At 47.5% G+C, this 21,589-nt stretch overlaps 1 protein-coding gene across 1 annotated transcript; it reads right to left on the reverse strand.

Annotated features, from left to right (window-relative positions):
* Positions 1-2,657: 2,657 nt before the first annotated feature.
* BICDL2 (BICD family like cargo adaptor 2) lies at positions 2,658-21,589 on the reverse strand. The gene is made up of 9 exons (XM_080977516.1): positions 20,723-21,589; positions 16,156-16,371; positions 12,549-12,665; positions 11,495-11,641; positions 10,814-10,996; positions 9,539-9,715; positions 9,306-9,436; positions 6,941-7,061; positions 2,658-5,968 (listed from the first exon to the last, which is right to left on the reverse strand). Exons 1-9 carry the CDS (start codon positions 21,029-21,031, stop codon positions 5,795-5,797), a joined length of 1,575 nt encoding a protein of 524 aa, XP_080833642.1. The 5' UTR covers positions 21,032-21,589; the 3' UTR covers positions 2,658-5,794.

The raw sequence follows: 21,589 nt of genomic DNA on the forward strand, positions 1-21,589 counted from the left end.
GCTAGACGTAAAGCAAAAATGTAAATATACGTGGGTGGGTCAGTGCAGCAGCCCGAGAGCCTTCAGCAGGTATACTCGGGAGTAAGCCGGGCATAATTTAATTAGGGCCCGTTTCTGCGGAGGCGAGTGCCCCAACAGGATTACAGCCTGAAAATAGTCCGTGAAGGCTGCAGCCCGGTGTACTCGGGGAAGCAAATCCCGCGGAATGCATATTTATTTCTAGCAATCGCCGATCGGGCATAGGATCGGCTTGCCAGGGAATGGGCACGTTCAACTCCACTCCCCCCCCCCCGGGAAATAAAGACCTAACGAAGCAGGGGGGCTAAATTCCGAGCAGAAAAGTGCCAAGAGCTGTGCTGCATTTAGCACTACGGATCAAAGGAGACGGGGGAAGGCGATTACTAAGTTAATGATAATTAACTCAGTGATTTAAATTAATTTCAATTCATGATTCAATTCACGACGACGACTTGGTAATATGCAGCTGGGAGACCTCCGTGCAACAAGCAACGAACAAGTCTAATAAATTTAATGTTCACACCAGCAACACCCCTGTGCATATAAATAAAGCCAGTCCGATACAGATAATATATGGCTTAAATAATGCCGGCACTGATGGGAAACAAAGCACAGTGAGGCGGATAAAGGATGTGTGTGTGTGGAGGGTTTGAAGTCCAGTAGGAGGGGCATCAGGTAGGAATGGAAAAGTAGGATTGGAATTGGGGTGGTGCTTCTGTTTGCTTGTTGTGGTTTCTCTTTTTCTTACAAGGCCCCTATGTTTAAAAGCAGCTACACAGCAGGCAGAAATTCAACAGGTGCAGCTTTTCCTTGCATGGTGATGCAGTGATGCAACTCTCTCCACTTCCTTGGGAGAAGTGACTGGGAGATTGGTGCTCTGCTCTTTTGGAGTAATGGTCTTGGGAGGACTCTTAAGCTTCCAGCCACTTCTTCTTGCCCACTAGTTAACCACACCGCCCCTCAGAGGGCCCAGGACTCCATTGCAAACTGCTGTTCCACCACTGGGGAGGGGGGAGGCTGGAAGATTGGCAGCTGCGTCCTCTGTTTACTTTGTCCATCTGCCTCATCTGTCTGTTCTGCATTCCTCTCTGCAGGGTTGAGATGCCAACTGCAGCCACCCCCTCAGCACTGCAAGAAATGCTCATATTGTTCTCTTGTTAGGCCCACTTGCGAGTAGAAAAATGCCACCCAGATGGGCACGGCTGGTGTGCAGTGGGGAGGGCATGAACGGAAAAGGCCCAGGGATCCTCTTTGCTAGAACAAGGGGCGCCATCTCTCCCTGGCAGAATAAAAAAACACAACTTTGCTCATTTTAGTTTAAGTGAATGCAAATTAAAATAGTCCATGACCCAGGGTTCAAGTCCTGTTAAAATGAAAGTATACTCTGATCAAAGCAACCACTCTACAGTGCCACAAATCCAACTCAATGCTGCAACGTTGGAAAGTGTCAATGACTTCTCCTACCTGGGCAGTTATCTTTCCACAAAGGCAACATTGATGCTGAAATCCAGCATCGCCTGAGCTCTGCGAGTGCAGCCTTTTCCCGATTGAAGTGCAGAGTGTTTGAAGACCGGGACATTTTAATTTAAAAAATGCTTGTTTACAAAGTTTACTACCAACCTTACTGTATGCTTGTGGAACACGGACCACTTATAAATGCCACCTCCAACTCTTCGAAACATTCCACCAAAAGTTTCTCCAAAAATTTTTACACATCCCCTGGGAAGATAGGCAAACTAATGCCAGTGTACTGGAAGAAGCAAAGACCTCCATTTTCGAAGCAATGATTCTTCAACATCAACTTTGTTGGACTGGTCATGTTGTTCAGATGCCTGATTACCGTCTTCCAAAGCAACTACTCTATTCCAAACTTTAAAATGGAAAGTGTAATGCTGGTGGTCAACAAAAGAGGTTTAAAGACACTCTCAAGGCAAATGTAGTATAAACATCGACAATTGGGAAACCCTGGCATGCGAGCGCTCCAGTTGGAGAATAGCCTTTGGACACTCAAACTCAGGATGAGAGGGAGAAATGTGCTAAGAGGGAGGTACGTTTGGCAAACCCTCACCATGATCAACTCCCATCCAGAAACCTATGTCCCCACTGTGGAAGGACATGTAGATCCACTTACAGATTCACTGTTAAGACCGTGTTCATGGAAGACAATTTTTCTTGGCTTCAAGTGACCGCCAAAGAATAATACTCTGATCAGATTGGTTTAAATTTTGATCTGATGGTAACAGGAAATATAGTTATTCCCCACCACCACTGCTGAGGGGTGATGGAAAAAGCAGTCTGCCTATTAAAACAGAAACAGCATTTTTGTTAATCTCTCCAGATTGGCTTTCAGAAGGTACAAGTGAGGGCTCTCCCCCCCCAATAACAAAATGTTGCAGCGTGTCACCAGCTCACAACTTTGAGCATGTGCAGCTTCTAGGCAACATCCAAGGCCCCGATTACAAGTTGGCTGAGACAAAGTTTTGCAAACTTAAGCACTGTTTCCTTAGAATTTCCTAGAATTATTGGTTCCACTAAGAGGTGCCCAACCTTCCCAGCATTCCCTGCTCTGTGTGAGTAGGCCGCAACCTCCCTCCCAAAGAACCTGCTTCCCTAGATCAGACAGTGAGGGAGGCGTGAGGTTTAAGAACCATACTTCTTTATTTAATAAACAGAATAGTATTAAATCTGTATTAACAAAATATACAACCAAAAATATTCTATAACAATATACATCTTCTGCTTCGTAGATAAATATTTTCTCTGTCTTGGCTCTTCCCAGCGGCTTGGCTTTGCAAATTGTTGCCTGTCCTAAGCAGCTGAAAAGTGACACACTGGCAAAATAGTATCGGTTTTGGGGGTTCCCCCCATTTTTTGCAACAGTAAGGGGAAAGGGTGGAAGGAGATGAAAGTACAGCAGTACCCTCTGCTGGCGGTGCCCATGTGACAAAGTAATCATTGTTCATTTGCATAAATGTATGCACAAGTCACCCACCACCGAGCACATGAACAGCAAGGAAAATCTAGATAAAGCGAGGCCCCTAATGCTCCGTGGGTAGTAATACTGCCGCCTACTGAAGGGGGTCATTCTGCCCCTGCTGGTGTGCAAAGTTCGTAAGGAGTATTTGCAAGGCTCCACCTTATGCCTCCTCCTCATAGCAACTGGTTCCACTACCCAATACAGAGGGTGCCCCACACTTAGCAAAGCCCAAGCTCAGAGGAAGGCACGCCTTCAGAACCTCTCATTTTCAGTCATGTTCAGAATATACATTTAAAGAACATTTTAATTATAGAAACAGAGAATTGTTAGAGTTAGAAGACACCCCAGAGGGTCATTTAGTCCACCCTCTGCAATGCAGGAATCTTTTGCCTAATGTGGGACTCAAACTGACGACCCTGAGATTAAGCTCGACTGACTGAGCTTTCCCCCAAAGAATCCTGGGAATTGTAGTTTGCCCACCCACAGGCAGAACTACACTACCCAGCTCCCTTAACAAACTGAGATCCCAGGATTCTCTGGGGGGTGCCATGTGCTTTAAATGTATGGGGTGGGTGTGGACTTGCTGTCAGTGCACGGGAAAGCATGGGAAGCTGCCCCCAAAACAGCAAACCAGGGTTTCGCAGGGAAGTAAAGTGCTAGTACAGTTAGAACCTTCAGAGGGGTCATCAAGTACCGCGGCTAACAGTTTGTCAGCCATTTCTCCCCAGACTTCTAAGAAGTCAGCATAAATTCTTCCCCACTCACTACGGAGGGAAAGATTATTATTCTAGCCAGCCCCACAGCTTTTAAGTATGAAAGGGAGTAAAAGACCAGTGATTTATTTTATTTTTTATAGGGAAATTTGGATGATGTTGACATTGCAGGTTTGCATCTGCAACATCCTCTAGAAAAATCCACTTAGCTGAATCATGGCTCTTGCTGGGCAAACTTGGAACATTTGCTGGAACACAGACAGGCCAGCTGGCATTGGAAGGCTAAAGGTATTTTTTAAAAAAGAAGAGAGGTGCAAAATAAGCTAGTTTATTTATATGGCGAGTAATTCCACTGGCACTGGAAACTGCATCCAACCATGTGAATGTTTTTAGTTGCCCCACAGTAGCTATGTGGCCGGCTGATGCCACCCAATCGGTGGTGGTAGCCTGTGGTAACTTTTATCGCCAGTTGGATACAAGTGCCCCCATTTCAGATGAATCATTTTGTTAGGTACTTGGGGCCCTGACTGACAGGACCGGCTGATCTGAGGGTGTAACTTGGAACCCGCAGTTGTTCCAAGCAGACTATTAAAATGCAAGGAAATATCTTGTCACCGCATTAGTCACATTAGTGCTCAAATTGGTCTATCATTAGAACTCAGATGGACAGCTCAGCATGTCAGTCTCGCTGACGGAGAAATGTCATGAAACCTCCCTCCATTGCTGGAGACAGGAGGCCTCTGAATACCATGTCCTCAAGGAGGGAGAGTAGTAGTACCTGCACGCTTCCCACAGGCATCTGGCTGGCTGTCGGGAAAACAAAACATTGGGCAACAGGGGCCTTTGGCCTGATCCAGCAGAGCTCTTCCGATGTTCTTAGGAACCCAACGCACGTGTTGCAATAGGAACAGAGTTGCACCGCTGGGCCAGCTCCCAGCATCATTTCCTGCACCTCCTGCCTGCGCACTGAGCACAGAAGTCTGTAAAACGGAGGCAGCTGACCTTTTTCTGGCTGAGGGCCACATTGCCCAAAGGCCAGCACTCCGGGGCCACATGTCAAAGTGGGCATGCCCAAAGGGCAAAAGTGGGGTGTAGCAGAACCCCAAACTTCTTGCCATTATTAATTACCTTTTATTCCTTTCCACTCCTTCCTTCTTATCAACTTACTCTTACCAACTTTCTTTCTTACTCCCTTCCACCGCCAGCACCCCATATTCCTTATTCTCTTTCTCTCCCCTTCCTTCCTAATACAGTGGAAGCTCGGGTTGCGAACGTGATCCGTGCGGGATGCATGCTCGCAACCCACAGCGCTCGCAACCCGCGTCTGCGCATGTGCAGGTTGCGATTTGGTGCTTATGCGCATGCGCAAAGCACAATTTAGAGCTTCTGCGCATGCGCAACCGCCGAAACCCGGAAGTAACCCATTCCGGTACTTCCGGGTTTTGGCGGTCTGCAACCCGAAAAGATGCAACCTGAAGCGGCTGTAACCCGAGGCATGACTGTACATAGGGCTTTCTGCCCTACTGCAATGGACATTCCAATCTCCCTGTCTTTCTCTCCCCTTTTCTCTCACCTGTAAAGCACATCTCCAGTACAAAGGGACCCCCGACCCTACCCTGACATCGTGGCCCCAGGCTAACCATACGCATGTGATATCCACACATCGTGTGCATGCTTGTAAACAAAACTCCTGGGCCCGCCCCGACATCATGTTCCGGGCTAGCCCCGCCCACAAGATCCGTGCAAGGAGTATGGACCCCTGTGTGTCTTGCATGCTGGTTCCTGTACAGTCACAGATCTCCACACTCAACGCTCTGCTATTGGGACCGGAAGTGTGGCTCTGCTCCTATTACAACATGTGCGAGTATCCTCTGTGTGTATAGAGTGTGAACAGCGGATCAGGTATGAGCAATGTAATGGAACCAGAGAACAAATTCCTTTGGCCTGGAGTTAGTTGACAAGCTGCTAAGAGGCCCAGAAGCCATTTCCGCCCTGGCCACCTCAAGCCTTGGTCTCATCGACAGCTGCCACTTCCACCACCAATGAGTTCTGGCGTTGATATTCCCTCCACCACCTGTCCAGCTCCTCAGCTTTTCCGGAAGAGTGAGAAGAAGCCAGTGCCGTTGGGGATGCTGGTGCCACGGCGATAGAAAGGAGAGTTCTTGCCTTCCGCCGGGCTTCTAGGCGACGAAGTGATGGGGTGGGTCTCTTCCTGGTGCTTCTGCAGCAGTTGCTGGTGAATGATATACTGAATATCATCCTGTGTGGCAGGAAAGAAAAGCGGATGTAACCACAACAGCTCTCCTAAATTGTGAATTTGTCTATTCCTCTTTTAAAGCCATCCAAATTGGTGGCCTTCCTTACATCGTTCCACAGTTTCACTAGGTGCTGTGTGAAGAAATGCTTCCTTTTTCCTGCCCTGAATCTCCTACTGTGCAGCCTCATCGGATGGCCTCAAGTTCTAACATTATGAGAGAGGAAGAAAAACACCTCTCCTTTCTTCTAAGCTTAAAGAGCCCCATACGTTTTAACTTTTCCTCATGGGGGCAGTGGCTTCAGCCCCTCGGTTGCCCTTTTCCGGCTCTACAATATCCTTTTTGAGGCAAGGTGATCAGGTTTGTGAGCCTGATGGCAGTAGAGGCTCTTCCCCTCTTTTAATTGATGTGAGCTGCTTTGGGAGACAATCGTTGTCTGAAAAAATGGGACAAAGACCCCATAAACAAATAAATAAATACATTTTTGTGTTTGCTACCCTGTTCTTCTTATTCGTCATCTCCCAGCTGCTGCTGCTACTTCTCCTCCTCTTCTTACCCTGTCACGGTCTCTTTCCCTTCCTTTCTTTTCAGTCCCTGTTCAGAACTGGAATGAATCCATAAAGCAAACTTGGAACAAATTGTGAATGCAGGGAGAGAATCAGAAATTCTCACGCTCATCCCATTTGTGTCACTGCGCAGATCTGGAATTTATTAAGCACGGCAGGAGCCAAAAAGCTGTTGTCTGACTTGCAGTTTGGGATTTTAAAAATGTTGCGTTTGCTACTATGAAGTTCCCTGGGCCCTTTTGGCTGCTTCCTTCGGCTTCCAGCATATAAACTGGAAGGACAATTGGTGCAGTTTAAAATGTTCTGGGTTAAATTTCATATATATATATATATATATATATATATATATATATATGTGTGTGTGTGTGTGTGTGTGTGTGTGTATATATTCTGGTGTTTTTTCTTACTCACTTGCCAAGCTTCCAGCTCCTGGGAAAGGGCCATCTTCTGGCGAATGACACGCAATAGCTGCTGGCTCATGGAATCCCGTTCCAGGGAGACTTTTGCCAGTTCCAACTCCATCTCGCCTTTCCTGATAAGACAGTGTATAGAGACATACACCAAAAGATAAATAAGGCTACAAGCCTAACCACCTCTACTCAGTGAATTCACTGGGTGCTTTCAGATGGTCTGTTTATTGATCATTCATTCTGATTTAGTTTGGGGGAGGTTAGACGATGTTGAATCACAGCAAGTGTTAATCCACAATTTCCAGCTCATTTTCCCTTCGCTTACCCTATTGCAAAAGCCCTGACATTTTTGGGAAGTGAGTTTGTTGTGTAAGCCCTTGGAATTTCCCGGTTAAGTGATTGAATCCCACCCCAAAATAGTGACTGTCTGGAAATGCCCTTACTCCCAGGTAAGTGGGGTTAGGATCACAGCCTCGTACATTACAAGGTCCTCCAGGTTGTCACTGTTTCATGGGAGGGATTCAAGCACATACCATAGATCTGCCTAGCTAAAGTGGGTTAAAGGACCTCGCCACCCACAGCACAAGCAATCCAGTTTAAAATAAGAATTAAACTTTTTGCTGTTTGGAAAGTGACAGAGAAATGCACTGAGAATTGTGGGATGAATGAATGATCAACTAACAGGAAGACGTGTAAACATCCCACAAGCAAACCAGAAAGCACGTTCATTGTCGAATAATCACCCCATAAACAAATCAGGATAAATGCTCAATAAGGACTGGATATACTATCGAACCTCTGCGCAAGCTTTGTGCAAGCAAATCAGGATGAAGGCTCAGTAATTTACATGCAGTTCCCAGTTCAGCCTGAAGATGTCACAATTCCATGGTTTAAAAACTTCCCCCTTCCCTGTTGCCTGCAGACGGGGTGGGGGTAATCCATGGAGCCCTTCATCAATGGCTGCCGGACTGGACTTTCCTGACTCTGCCGCCATTTACGATCAGCCCTTAAACTGGGCAGCTGTAAAGGAGTGTTCTTAGTGCTCCAAGGCAGATTCTCAAATTACACGAGGAATGGAGGGACCCTGCATAAACGGAATGAGTGTTCTAGGAGGTTCCCAGAATCCTCTCTGGCTCACAGGGGCAGACATAGAGGGTTTTCCTCTGAAGAAAGGGTTTCCTGGAGCTAGAACATTCGCTTTAAAACACTGCAGAAGAGAAATGCATACAGCTGTGAACCGATTAAGATCATTTGAGTTAATTCCCTGCCTTTAAGGTTACTCATTAACCTGCGGGCGTAAACATTGCAGCCTCTCAAACAACAGTAGGTATTTTGAGGATATTTAACGAAGGCGGCAGGTTTACTCCGGGACCGAAACTGCTGCTCTGATTTGTTTGCAGGGAGGTTATGTGATGTTGTGTTGTTATCCCACACTTTCGAATGCAATTTCCCATCACTTCCTTTATCACAAAAAAAATCCAAATTTATAGCGAAGCAGGTTTGCTGTGCAAGAGCACCAAATCAATAGCACCAGTCTGGAAACGCCCTGAATTACACAGCCCAAAAAACAGGTGGCGGTGCTTGAAAGACTGAGCATCTGCCTTGTGTGCAGAAGGCAATATCTAATTCCTCTAGACAGAGGGCTTCTGACAGTCATAGTAGACCAAGGTTTCCCAAATTTGGGTCTCCAGCTGTTTTAGGACTACAATTCCTATCATCCCTGACCAGTGGTCCTGCTAACTAGGGATGATGGGAGTTGTAGTCCAAAAACAGCTGGAGGCCCTGAAGTAGATGATACTGAACTAGATGAGCCTGTGGTCTGACTCAATAGAAAACAGCTTCCTATGCTACTTTGAATTATAGGGTAACTTGTCCGGTTTTCTTATTTTTTGTGACCATCCCTTTAAAGGTTTTTAGAAGAGAACTGAGTGTTTGGGAGAGACAATTTGACAGAAACTGGAGAGTAATTTGATCACTGATGAAAGAAGAAGCCATTATGAATAAGATGTTCTGTGGCTGGTACTGTGGTTCAAAAAAGCAGCAGAGATAAATATATATCTTACATATAATAAAAAGGTAAGGCTGTCGTCACATGGCAGTTCACATGTCTGCCAACAGGTAGCACTGCGATCTGATGACAGACTTCTGAGAGTTGCTGGGCCCGTGATGGAGGGAGATGGAAGCAAGCAGGCATAAACGGAGGGAGGTGGTTTTGGCAAGATTTAAGTGATGGGGGAGATTGGCAAGTGGGGCAGGATGAGGGGCAAAGTGAGCAGGGGCACAGCGCCTAGTAGGTATGTATATGTGTGTGTCCATATATACATTTATACACAGAGAGAGAAAGAATAAATATGCAATCAACTCACTTTATTATAGCCTCATCTCGATCTACTATGGCTAATTTCAGTGCTTCGTCCCGGTTGCTCTCTTGATACAGGCGCCTCTGGCTCTCAATCTCAGTCTTTAAATTGCAGAGTTCTACATACTGTAGTGTAATCTGAAAATGGGAAAATAATTTTTTTTAAATGCTTTTTAGAAGGAAAATCATGCCACTCCACAATATAGCATCCTCTGGTGGGGAAAGCACAGCACACACTACCTGATCCTGAAGTTTCATGATCTCCGCTTCTTTCTGTCTCAGCAGATCCTGTTCCTGGTGACTCAGAGCTGACACCCGTTTGGCATAGTCAATTCCTTCCTCTTCCAGCCTCTTTGAGGGGTGTTTTGCCGCTGTGGGGGTATGACAGGAGCCATTGCAGGTGCCTTTGGCCATCAGCTAAAGCAGACAAAGAAATCCAAACACATACCCATAAACCAACGAGATCTCAATGACACTAAGACGCAGCTGACTCTAAGGTGAGTCACAGCAGTTGCTTATACAGGACAGTAAGTCTTCAAATGCCCAGAACATATTTTCATGGGAATTCTTCATATAGCACAAGCCTCCCATCTGTGTGACTTTGGACATGTGACTTAAGGTTGCAAACCTATGCAGGTTTCCCTGAGAGTAAGTCCCATTGTACACATGTTCGCTGGATTGCAGTGTAACTGAGCTTAATTGCAGCACTGCAAAACAGAAGCTATGTACATATTTAGAATCGAGAAATGTTTTTGAAGTGCATTGTGCAGCACAGTTCTATACATGTCTATTCACTGAATTCAATCTCACTGAATTCAACAGGACTTACTCCCAGGTAAGTAGCCATAAGCAGGACTTGAGAACAAGAGCCCCCTCTCTCCCCTCCTGCAGTTTCCAGAAATTGGTCTTCAGAGGGATGGGGCTGTATCCAGTGCTAGTGCTACTAGAACACAAGTTAATGAACATGGCTAACCTAGAGTCATCGGTTTTAATGGGTCTGCTTTGAGGAGAACCAGCACTAGCTACAACTCTCGTCTTTTTAAAAGATATTGCGCAGTGTAATTCTGTATATGTTCCGCTGAGCCCATAAACTGTGTATTATCATGCTATGAAAACACAGCCTTCCCCCCACTTATAAATCTAACAGCATCCTTAACTAAGCATTTTGGAGTGGAGGGGGAGGATATAATTTGCACTTAAATGTGAATTCCTCCTCCCACCCACTTAAAAAACAACAACTCAGCTTCGTTCTGGATTGCAAGCATTATCCCCGCCCCCCCTGCAACTTAGTAAAAAAAAGAAAAAGAAAAGATAGTATGCTTCAGTCTTTCCAAACAGACATATTTTTGAATTTGCGCTGTGTGGGAAAGACTGGTGGAGAATCAGTATGCCCAGCAGTGTACATTTCCCAAATTGGCACATGGACAGCAATCTTATTTTGGCATTGGAAACTTTGCCCATGACACAAACAGGTGAACTTAGATGCCCTCCATCACCGCTTCCTTTCTCCCGTACCTTAGGGGCCTTCCCAGGTGCTCCAGGAGCATCCTCCAAGCTACTTTCAATCTCAGACTGGATAGAAGTGACTGAAGTGTCTAAATCGTGCAGGCGGATCTCCTCCTTCATCTCCTTGACCTGATGCTGGAGGCGACGGTTGGAGGCCCGGAGCTCCTCAGCTTCCACTTCAACCTGCTGCATCTTGGGAGGAGAAACAGGAAGTGGGTATGGAGGAGCACGAACGTGCCTCTGTGAGGGGCACCGACCAATGAGTCCTCCCCTTCCTCATTTTCTGCATTAACCACAAAAACGCCTTCCTCATTCTCTTACACACAAGCCACGTGTCCCTCGTCTTTGTTTTCAGTTGACTGTCCCCAAGGGTGAGGACATTTCCCCAGCCAGAAAGCCGCGTTTCCTTTTTAGGCAATCTCCTGAGGGCCACAGGCCAGCGGAGGACGAGGGGCCTGGAGCAAAAGTCGGTGGGGCAATGAATGTCTACGTCAACCTTTGTGCACTAGGATTTTTTCGGCTCACACGTCTCTCTCTAGCCTCCATCCAGACAAGCGAGAGGCATTACCAGGGCATGCATAGGGTGGAAACCATCAGGGTGTGGTTTGAGGAGCGTTCCAGGGGCCACCCCTGCCCCACACCTCCCATTTTCACCCTTGAGCCTCAATGAGCCCCTTGCTTAGTAGTTACCCGCAGCTCCTTCTCTCGGCTCTCGTTACGGAGGAGGAGGAGGTTGTTGTGCAGTGTGTCTACCAGCGCCTGGATGGATTCGTTCTCCTCCCGCAGCTGATGGGTCTGCTTCTCCAGATCTCGCTTCCGCTCTTGTAACATAAGGTTCTAGGGGAAAGGAATGTGCATGAAAGCAAATAAAATGGTCGGAGCTACGCCCCAGATCTTCATTCCCAGATCCACCAAGTGGTTGTGGTTCAGAGCTAGCACCTCCCAGGGGGTTCCCGTGTCCTATTCTGTTGGGCCAGGTAAACAGGGCATTTTCCTGCCAAAGGAGGGATATAAAAATAAAAGATTTGTGGAGCTGGAAGGGACCACAAGGGTCATCTAGTCTAGCCCCCTGCAATGAGGGAATATTTCACCCAACGTGGGGCTCGAACCCACAGCTCTGGGATTAAGAGTTTCATGTTTTACCGACTGAGCTATCTATCCATCCCACTCCCTATCCTTAGAAAAAAAACACATAATAATAACAACAGCAAATCGTATAAATGCCACCCTTTAATGGCACACAAAATGGCCCACATCTCAAGGCAGCCATTTTGCTATCCTAATGGCAGCGTGAGGCTGGGTGGCAGCATGTAACTCCACAGCAAGGGGTTGCCTCTAGCATTAATGGTACGCTGAGCAGATCCATTGAAACACATGGAGGTAACTGCCCATTAGTTTCAATGGGTCAATTTAGTTGGATGCCACCCGCTTTCTGTGAGCGTATGCAGAACGTCCTTTTGCTCAGGTGACCCAAGTAGCCACAAGCAGCCACACCTAACCCCCTGCACAACTAAGACTCAGGTGTGGGAAATCGAGGAGGGCTTCTGTGAACAACAAGGCCCAGCATCACTTCAAAAACTAATGATTGTGATTTTGGCCACCATTGTCTTATTCCATGGTAAAGCCATAAGTCTCAGCTTCAGAGGCAGCTTCTTGAAGAGGGCTAGAGGGGGAAACGTAGTATTTCCCTGTTCCCCAGTGCCTTCCTTGCCCCATCTGCTAGTTTGAAGATCTCCTGTCTTACCTCTGCCTGCAGGCTTTGTGCCCGGGCCGCGTGTTCAGCGCTGCTAAGGGACAAAGTCCGATGCTCCCCGCGTAACAAGGCCAGTTCTTCCTGCAGCCGCTGCTCCAGGTGTGTGACCTTTGGGGTGGTTGACAGGTGTTAGGTTTTGGTTTGGCAAAAAATTGACACTTCAACCAGTTTTTCTGCACTAGACCTCAGTCCTCGGCTGTGATGAAGTAAAATCTGCATCTGAGCATATGTATGGCGCACATTCACCTTCACCAAATATTCAGTCTGAGTGGTATGTGACATGAGAGAAGAGGATGCCACCGAACATATGCAGAGTGCCTTCCCTTCGGGCTAAGAGCTCTTTTTCCTCTGGTATGAAGTTTGCAGCAAAGCCCCACACCTCTGTGATCTGTGCACTATATTCTCCCCTGCCCAGGCTCCCCTAAGCGTGCTGAGGATGAGAGACCTGAAGTTTAAACGAAAACACATCCTTGAAGTTGTAGTAATGTATTTTATTATAATGAAGTTTTCTGGTATTTTGCAAGCTGCCTTAGATGCCAACAATGGCAGAAAGCATACCCCACAAGTGTCCTGGGAAAAACTGAGACATCCCTTTTTTACTGTGCAGTGTCCCAAAATGCACGATTTTGGGTGCAGTGCCCCCCAAAAGCGCTTTTTAAAAGGGGAAACTTGGGCCCAAAATCACGCGAGATCACAGCAACCAAAATGGCAGCTGTGCTCTCATGATAAAAAACGGAAGATGGTGTCCAGGAAGATGGAGTCAGGGATTTTGGCTTCAAAGTGTTGGAGGGTATGAGAAACGTAGAATATACCTTTAAACACAAAGAAGAGCTACCAGATTTGGTGATGATGTTTCCTGGAAGCCAGTTTCCAGAACAATGTAGGCTGCTACCCTAACCCTACACACCTGGGAATAAGCCTCGGTTGCATTCAATTGGACTAACTTCTGATCAGATATAGTTAGTATTGTGCTGTTAATTGTCTGTTTCACACAGCAGGAAATAGAACGCCAGAAGCTGCCTCACGCTGAGTCAGACCAGTGGTCAATCCAGATTAGTCCTGTCTGCATCAGGCATTAGGCTGGTGTGAAAGAGTTCAGTTGGTCCCTGAGGTACCCTGGACCCAAGTTGTTCAGGGTTTTGTAAATTAATGCAACTTGGCTCAATAGCAAATTAACTGAGGGCTGGGGGGTGAGGTGCTTTGGTGCCAATTAAGTCATGTGGACCATGGGAAAAAAATAGCCTTGCATACCTGAGGAACAGACACCCCACCACAAACACCTGTCTGTAGGTGCCCTAACTGGTTCTACAAGTTCCAGGAACCATCAAAGTCAAGAGAGTGACCAATCCAGAGCCCATAAGGGCAGAAGGGAACATCCTTTTAGGGGACTGTCCCAGTTTAAAAAGTCTAATCTGATTCATTATTATGCACGTATCCGACTTTTGCAGCAAACGGAACACTTCGTAAGGTTTGTCTAATTTATTTGACCTCATTAGCAGCTCCTCCCCGCAATTAGTTTCCTACATTCCTGGAAACCTGCCAGTCTGGGTGATGATGCTATGGCACTGTGATCTCAGCCCACATGGCTTGTTTGACTCAATGAATTCCTTGTTCTATTTTCGGAGTTCAAGCATGGCGTGCGCCTCTGTCCCTCCTTCTGTGGCGCTGGTGAGCTGGTATTTGCATGGAAGCAGGAAGCTGCCTTATATTCTCACCCCCTCCGAAACAATAACAAAAGAACCCCTCTCTGCGCACAGAACATCAGCAATAGCAGGAAGCGTACAATGCTAAGACAGACCACTTCTTCCTCACAGACTAGCTCTCTGCAGGAAGGGAGTCGTCGTTTTGCAGAAGTGTCCAATCTGCACCACATACACACACAAAAACACCTGCCTGCCTGCTGAGATTGTGCAGCTCCCGGTAAGGCTGACACACATGCTTTTTTCTGAATGTACACAAGATGGCAATCCAGCCTCCCGTCTGCCCCAGCTTTTCACAGGACCACCACCTCACACACTCAAACATATTCCAGGCCCCCACAAATATTTGGCTTCCATCCCCACTAGTAATTTGCATATAAGACTGCGCTCACACAAACTGCAGCCATAAATCTGGACCGGTGACCTTGTTCCCAAGCTTTTATCAGTGGCATGTTGGGTGAAGCATTCAACGTACAGTGGTACCTCGGGTTAAGTACTTAATTCATTCCAGAGGTCTGTTCTTAACCTGAAGCTGTTCTTAACCTGAAGCACCACTTTAGCTAAAGGGGCCTCCTGCTGCTGCCGCGCCGCCGGAGCACGATTCCTGTTCTCATCCTGAAGCAAAGTTCTTAACCTGAGGTACTATTTCTGGGTTAGCGGAGTCTGTAACCTGAAGCATATGTAACCTGAAGCGTCTGTAACCTGAGGTACCACTGTAACTGCCAAATCAGCGTCTGCTAACCCAGTGCCCTGCAGGTGTCTTGAACTATGACTCCCATGGAAGTCCTGTTCCAAATATCCAGAAGGCACCAGGTTGGCTAAGGTATGCTGTGCGATGTCAGACCCTCCAAGTGTCCCTATTTTCCAGGGACAGCACCGGATTTACAGAAGCCGCCTCAGTTTCTGATTTGATCCCAGAATGTCCTGCTTTTCCTTAAAGGTAAAGGGACCCCTGACCGTTAGGTCCAGTCGTGGCCGACTCTGGGGTTGCGGCGCTCATCTCGCTTTACTGGCCGAGGGAGCCGGCGTACAGCTTCTGGGTCATGTGGCCAGCATGACTAAGCCGCTTCTGGCGAACCAGAGCAGCGCACGGAAATGCCGTTTACCTTCCCGCCAGAGTGGTACCTATTTATCTACTTGCACTTTGATGTGCTTTCGAACTGCTAGGTTGGCAGGAGCAGGGACCGAGCAATGGGAGCTCACCCCGTCGCGAGGAGGACACCCCTATTTTCTTTGGATTAATGTTGGATGGTATGGAGTTATGCGACCCCTAGGCCAAGGAGATAAGTAACTAGAAAATCTTTAGAAGACACCTGAAAGCAGCACTGTACAAGGACGGTGTTTTCCTAATGTTTAATTATGTTTTTATATATGTTGGAAGCCACCCAGAGTGACTGGGGCAACACAGAAGCAGAAGGAGGAGGAAGAGTTTGGATTTAATATCCCGCTTTATCACTACCCGAAGGAGTCTCAAAGCGGCTAACATTCTCCTTTCCCTTCCTCCCCCACAACAAACACTCTGTGAGGTGAGCGGGGCTGAGAGACTTCAGAGAAGTGTGACTAGCCCAAGGTCACCCAGCAGTTGCATGTGGAGGCCAGATGGGTGGGGTTTAAATAATAAAATTATTATGGAATAGGACATCCCTATTTTCATCGGAGAAATGTTGGAGGGTATGCTATGTGAATTCAACAGACACAGCACTTCCCAGCACGGGGAAGCAGTTGACGAAAGCTACACCTGCGGAATTCCTGCCCGTCACACAAATGTTAAAAAGCACCGGTTTCCCTTAGGTAAGGAAAAGGGGAAGTAGTGGCCGACATCCCAGCCGATCCCTCTTGCCTCTCTTTCCCTCACAGACTTGAGGAATCTCTGTGAGCTGCGTCTCCTTTCCCCTTACCTGACTGAGCTGCTCCACCAGGCGCTGGTTCTGCTCCGAGAGGTCTAGGACGGCCTGCGAACTCTCCCGGCTAGTGTCCTGCTGCTCCATGCGCTTCTGCCCCAGCTGGGCTCGGACCGTGGCCAGGTCAGTCTCCAGCTCCGCCACGCGAGTCTCAAATTCAGCACTTCTGGATTCAAGGTGCAGGCGGAGTTCGTGCTTCTCTTGCTCCAGTCGCTGGGAGAGGCCAGAGAGAAGAGTTAGGGCCAAATGTAACAGGGAGCTGTGAATTTATTATTGAGTGCAAACATTTCTAAAATGCCTTTCCTGCAAGGGCCCCAGGGCAGCGTCCAAAAAGCAGGGATAAAATTATTCATATGCAATAAAAACACAGTGGCCACAGCTAAATTGTATGCGCAAAGCAGTATCACACCACTTTAAACAGTCACGGCTTCCTCCAAAGGATCCTGGGAACTGTAGTTTGTTAAGGATGCTGAGAGTTTTTTGGGAGGACTCCTATTCTCCTCACAGAGCTACAATTCCCAGACTGGTTTCACCATCAATCCTTCTTCAGGTCACATGTAAAATTCAGATGAATTTTCATTTGGATTTTTTAATTTTTTAATGTAGAGATGCGAAGAACTGAATTTAAGATTGTGGCAGGGATGAAAAATGGAAAGAACTTGAAACAGACAGGTTCCTCCACCCTTCTTGGCTCGATGCCAACTGATGCTATCTTTGGTGAGAAAGCCAAGTTTTGAAAGATACCAGAGAAGTCTCACTTCTGCTCTTGTGGGAACCATCAACTGAAAACCTCCCTTGCTCCACAGGTCATGGAAGGAGAGAGGGGAATCTCTCCCAAGCAAACTGAAGAACTAAAAATACTGATTTACCTTTACAACATTTTTAATTGCTAGCAGTAACATTGACGTAACTCATAAAGTTGGCTATATTTCTCCTGGCTTTAGCAATATATTTAACTGAGGCTTTATTTGCTTGCCATCACATTATATAAGTGGTGATATAGAAATTTAGTGTGTTCTACTTTTAGAGGGGTGATTGGCCAATATAAAGCCAATACTTTGGAGTGTCACAAGGTTCTATCTTGATCTGTATGCTTTTTTTGCATGAAAAGGCTAAGGAAAGTTACCCAGGACTTTGGCTGAAGTCACTATCCAGAGGACACTCAGCTTTACTTTGCTTTTCCTTCTGCTAATCCCAGAAAGCTCTTGAAATGGTGTCTGGAGGTGGATTTGGGGTCCCACAGACCCCTTCAGTGCAGGACTTTTTGGAAAGCTCTGAAGATCCATCTGTTTTCTTTGGCCTTCTCACAGAGTGTACTTGTTGGATTGATAGGCATATCTTGTTACTGGGTTTAACATTTTGGGACCGATTGTTGCTTCATACTTTATCGCTGGTTTTATTTATAAAATACATCGTGCTATACTGTACTCTGTTTTTATCTTGTAAGCCACCTGGAGAGGACTTGGGCCCTTAAAGGTAGTCTAAAGATCTCTATATGGGTTTGTAGGTCCAGAACTCCCCTAAATTCCTGGACCCAACAAGTGTTAAAAGCTGAACCGGGCTAGTTTCGCCCTCAGGTAATCGCCTGGGAGAGGAGCCATTAAGAAAACAAATGAAAGGCGATGAGCCGTTAAGAAAGCAAAGAGAGGGTGGGGCCCCTCCTTCAACTCTTAAGATAGTTGGAAGGACAAAAGCCAGAGTTTTTAGGGTTGGCTGTGATGTGACCTAGGGGGAAAAAGGTTGTAGGCTGGAAAAAGCAGAGAGAGAACATGCTGTTTGATTTCTGCTTGAATCCAAGGCCAGGGCTATGGGAGAAACAAGACCCTTTTGGGGTGTTGATGCTGTGGGCCCCTCCATTGTAGGCTCAGGTTGTATATATGCAGAAATAAACCACATATCATAAAAATACCACAGTCTCCGCTGTGCCTCATTCCCAAATGAAACACGAACCCTGGATAAGTGCACAGAACCCCTAGAATGTCGCTTGGAGATAGGGGTGGCCTGCAACAATATTTTAAATTACATAACAGCAACTATGTGCTGTATTGTAACTAATGGCTAAAATATAAATCTGGATTAGAAATTCCAGAAGAAGAAGAAGAAGAAGAAGAAGAAGAAGAAGAAGAAGAAGAAGAAGAAGAAATTTGTGATGCATTGTATGCCGTGATGGCTGAACAATAAAAATAAACTGGAAGCTCTGCTTCCATACAAAACCATCTCTCCACCACCAGCCAAGACGTGAGTCACAAACAGTGTCCCTTAGAAGGGACCAACAACTGGATGCAGCCACTGCTGGTAGACTTTCTAGCTCTGCATTTACCCAGGTCGATATTGATTGAGACAGTGTGGAGGCCCCCTCCAATGATTTCAAGTACCTTTCTGAAACTCCTGGTTCTGGTGGTAACTATTCTGCTCCAGCTTATTTGCTTCTGTAACATCCACATGCAAATAAGATTGTATGCCACCACTCCCACCCCCGAGCTGCCTATTATGAAGGAAAGTATAACTATTATTCCATCTCTTGCATATTGTTTACCTGACAATCCAAATCCTTAATTGCATTTCCCTCAGTATTTAAAGGCTATCCATATACCAAAGGCTATCCATATAAGACATAAGGACGCCTACAGTCATATGCATGAACAGATGACACAGTAAAGTCTTAAGAAAAGAGTGTTGCCTAGGCTCACGGCTTCCTGGAATCCACACCCCTCTGACCTCAAACCTCAGACCCTAATCCTTGATGCAAAAGGCTATTAGTCAAGGTAACTAAATGGAGCTTCAGTGTTCAGGTGCAGTCTACCTCTGGGCACCAGGCACTAGGGGAAGGCACCTGCATATCTTGCTTGAGGGAACCCAGAGACCTCTTGCAGATTGATACTGTAAACAGAACAGTCTGGTCTGATCCAGAAAGCCAAGGCAATTCACATGTTCACAATCCACAAGCCCTGTGCGCAAACTCCCCTCCTGGAGCAAGCCAGTCCTGCTTGAGAAAGTTCCTAGAGAAAGTGCCCCCAGTGACAGCAAGGACAGATGGCTACACCCAAAAAAGGGAAAGCTTTTCAATGGATTCCTTTCCATTTGGACACACCTTGGATTTCGCTGCAGATTTGGATGGCAACTCGTATTAATGACAAGGTCGTGTTAACAAGCTTGGGACAATTTCTGGCTTCGCTTTTCAGCTCAATTGCCCAATTTCAACCCTGGGCCTCCACCCTTGAGGCAAAAAAATAAAATAAATGCAAGTGGCTGGCATCCTTCCACCCAGTTTCCATAAGCAACACAGAAATATATGGGCCTCGGGAGGGTACAGCTGGTGGGTGAGGTTCTTTGTGGGTGATTCATGCTGGGCGCTTTCTATTCCTCCTCCTCCTCAGTTCCATTTGGTCACTCTCTGTTCTTCCTTCCCTCTAGCTGGCTAATTATACCCACTCTGTCACCACAAACTCCACCTCGCCTCCTCAGTGCCCTCCTGCTCTGTGCCAGACTGGTTCGACCAGCTGCCACAAGTATCATGCCCAGAGGTTGCCTGTGCCAACTTCACCCTAGGCCAAGACCTTGGGGATTACTTGAGGGGCGAAACGGGTTTAGAGCGAGGTGGATGAAACTGAACTCTGGAATTTCTCAGCAATCCAGAGAATGGAAAGATCTCTGGCAGAGAAGGTCTCAGGCTCAGTCCTGGGCAGGTAGGAATGGGAAGGCCCCCTGCCAGAAACTTTGGAGAGCTGCTGCCAGTCAGTGTGGGCAACGCTGAGCTACATGGTGCCATGGCCCAACCTGGTACAAGTCTGCTTCCTCTGTCTCTAGGGTTCATGTTACGAAAGAGCTTCTATGTAATAAACAGCATGCCGTGGCGGGTTCACACAACAGCAGTCCCCACATGCATGTAGGATTGCCCCAAGCTCTAGACGAGATATGCGAGATTTCCTACACGGGCCAGCAGTACGTGATGTGTAAAGCAAGGGAGTCAGGAAACCCCAAGTTTGGGTTTCGAGGGATGTTATAACAGCAGCAGTGTTGCTTTGGAAAGAGGACAGGACACCCACAGAAAAAATGAAAGCCAGAACTACAGAACTACAGTGGTACCTCAGGTTAAGTACTTAATTCGTTCCAGAGGTCCGTTCTTAACCTGAAACTGTGCTTAACCTGAAGTACCACTTTCACGAATGGGGCCTCCTGCTGCCGCCGCGCCACCACCGCGCAATTTCTGTTCTCATTCTGAAGCAAAGTTCTTAACCTGAAGCACTATTTCTGGGTTAGCGGAGTCTGTAACCTGAAGCGTATGTAACCCGAGGTACCACTGTACTTTGGGCAGAGAGCTGCTGGAGTTCAACAGCTGCCAGGTGTCGCCACCTCAGGTGCCACTATTCCTTCTAGAGAACTCGCAGTGACATAAACAGCGGCAATCCCATTTTCTCCTTACAACAACCCAGAAAGGTAGGCTAGGTTGAGCGAAAGAGAGGGGCCCAAGGCCAAGCAGGAAGGTTTCTGACAGAGAAGGGAATCCCCAGCCCAGGCCTGACCTTCTCCCCGCCAAATCACACCCTCCGCTGTGCCCCCTTACCTCTTTGGTCTCCATGTGCTCCTTGGCCAGTTCCTCAAAGCGCCTTTCCAGCTCCTCATTGCGCTCCAGGAGCATCTTCCCCAGCTCAGCTGCCAGCAGTAAGTCCTGCTCCTTCCTCTGCAGCAGCACCCCCAAGTCCGCCTCTTCGGGGTCCCCGTCCCCAGCAGCCACATCGCCCCCAAACGTCTGTTGCCGCTCGCCCCCAAAGGGATAGAACTCGTCCCCCAGGGCAGGTGGGGTCAGAGGGAAAGGGGTCCGGAGGGCAGCCTCCTCCTCAGGGAACATGGAGGGAGCTGTGGTGGTTGCCATGGAGTGGGGCTGGGGAGAAAGAGGAGGGAAAGGGGGGCGGGATCCAGAGGGTTAGAGTGGGGAGAAGTGGGGAGCCAGGATGCCAACCTTCGCTGGCAGGGCTGTGGCTTCGAGGAGGTTAATAGGAAGGGGAGAAAGGCAGTCAGCAACCAGGGCACCAGGGCCCAGTTTCTCCCATGAGAGAAGATGCCTTCTGGGGGAGGGGGGGAAGCAGGTAGGTCGTTTCCTCCAGGTATCCAGGTATGAAGAGGCAACCTGAACTGCTCCTGAGGGAAGGGAAGAAGCAACAAGCTTGCCCTGGGTTCTCCGCTTCTTCTTCTTCTTCTCCTCCTCCTTCCTTCGACTCCCGGTTGGGTTTCGCTGTTTATTTCCCGATTCCTGCCTCCACCCTCCCAGAGGTTGTGACAGGTGAGGTTTTCCACTCCACTGGCTCCTCCTTCTCTCATTCACGCCCTCACCTGTCCTGTTCCTCCCTCCTCCTCCTCCTCCGCTCTGGGAAATTTCCAACTACTCAGTGACTTGTGCTTACAGGGCCAGCAGGGACCTGGTCCAGGAATC

The sequence above is a fragment of the Podarcis pityusensis genome (assembly GCF_964106645.2).
Source record: "Podarcis pityusensis genome assembly, chromosome: 13".
Taxonomy (NCBI): Eukaryota; Metazoa; Chordata; class Lepidosauria; order Squamata; family Lacertidae; genus Podarcis; species Podarcis pityusensis.

Excerpts from the sequence above, each read along its gene's own strand:
- BICDL2 (XM_080977516.1), bottom strand. The coding sequence starts at position 21,031 with ATGGCAACCACCACAGCTCCCTCCATGTTCCCTGAGGAGGAGGCTGCC. Across the intron at positions 16,372-20,722 it reads AGCACATGGAGACCAAAGAG|CGACTGGAGCAAGAGAAGCA; the intron begins GTAAGGGGGCAC and ends GGCCTCTCCCAG. Across the intron at positions 9,716-10,813 it reads CACCTGGGAAGGCCCCTAAG|CTGATGGCCAAAGGCACCTG; the intron begins GTACGGGAGAAA and ends TGTCTGCTTTAG.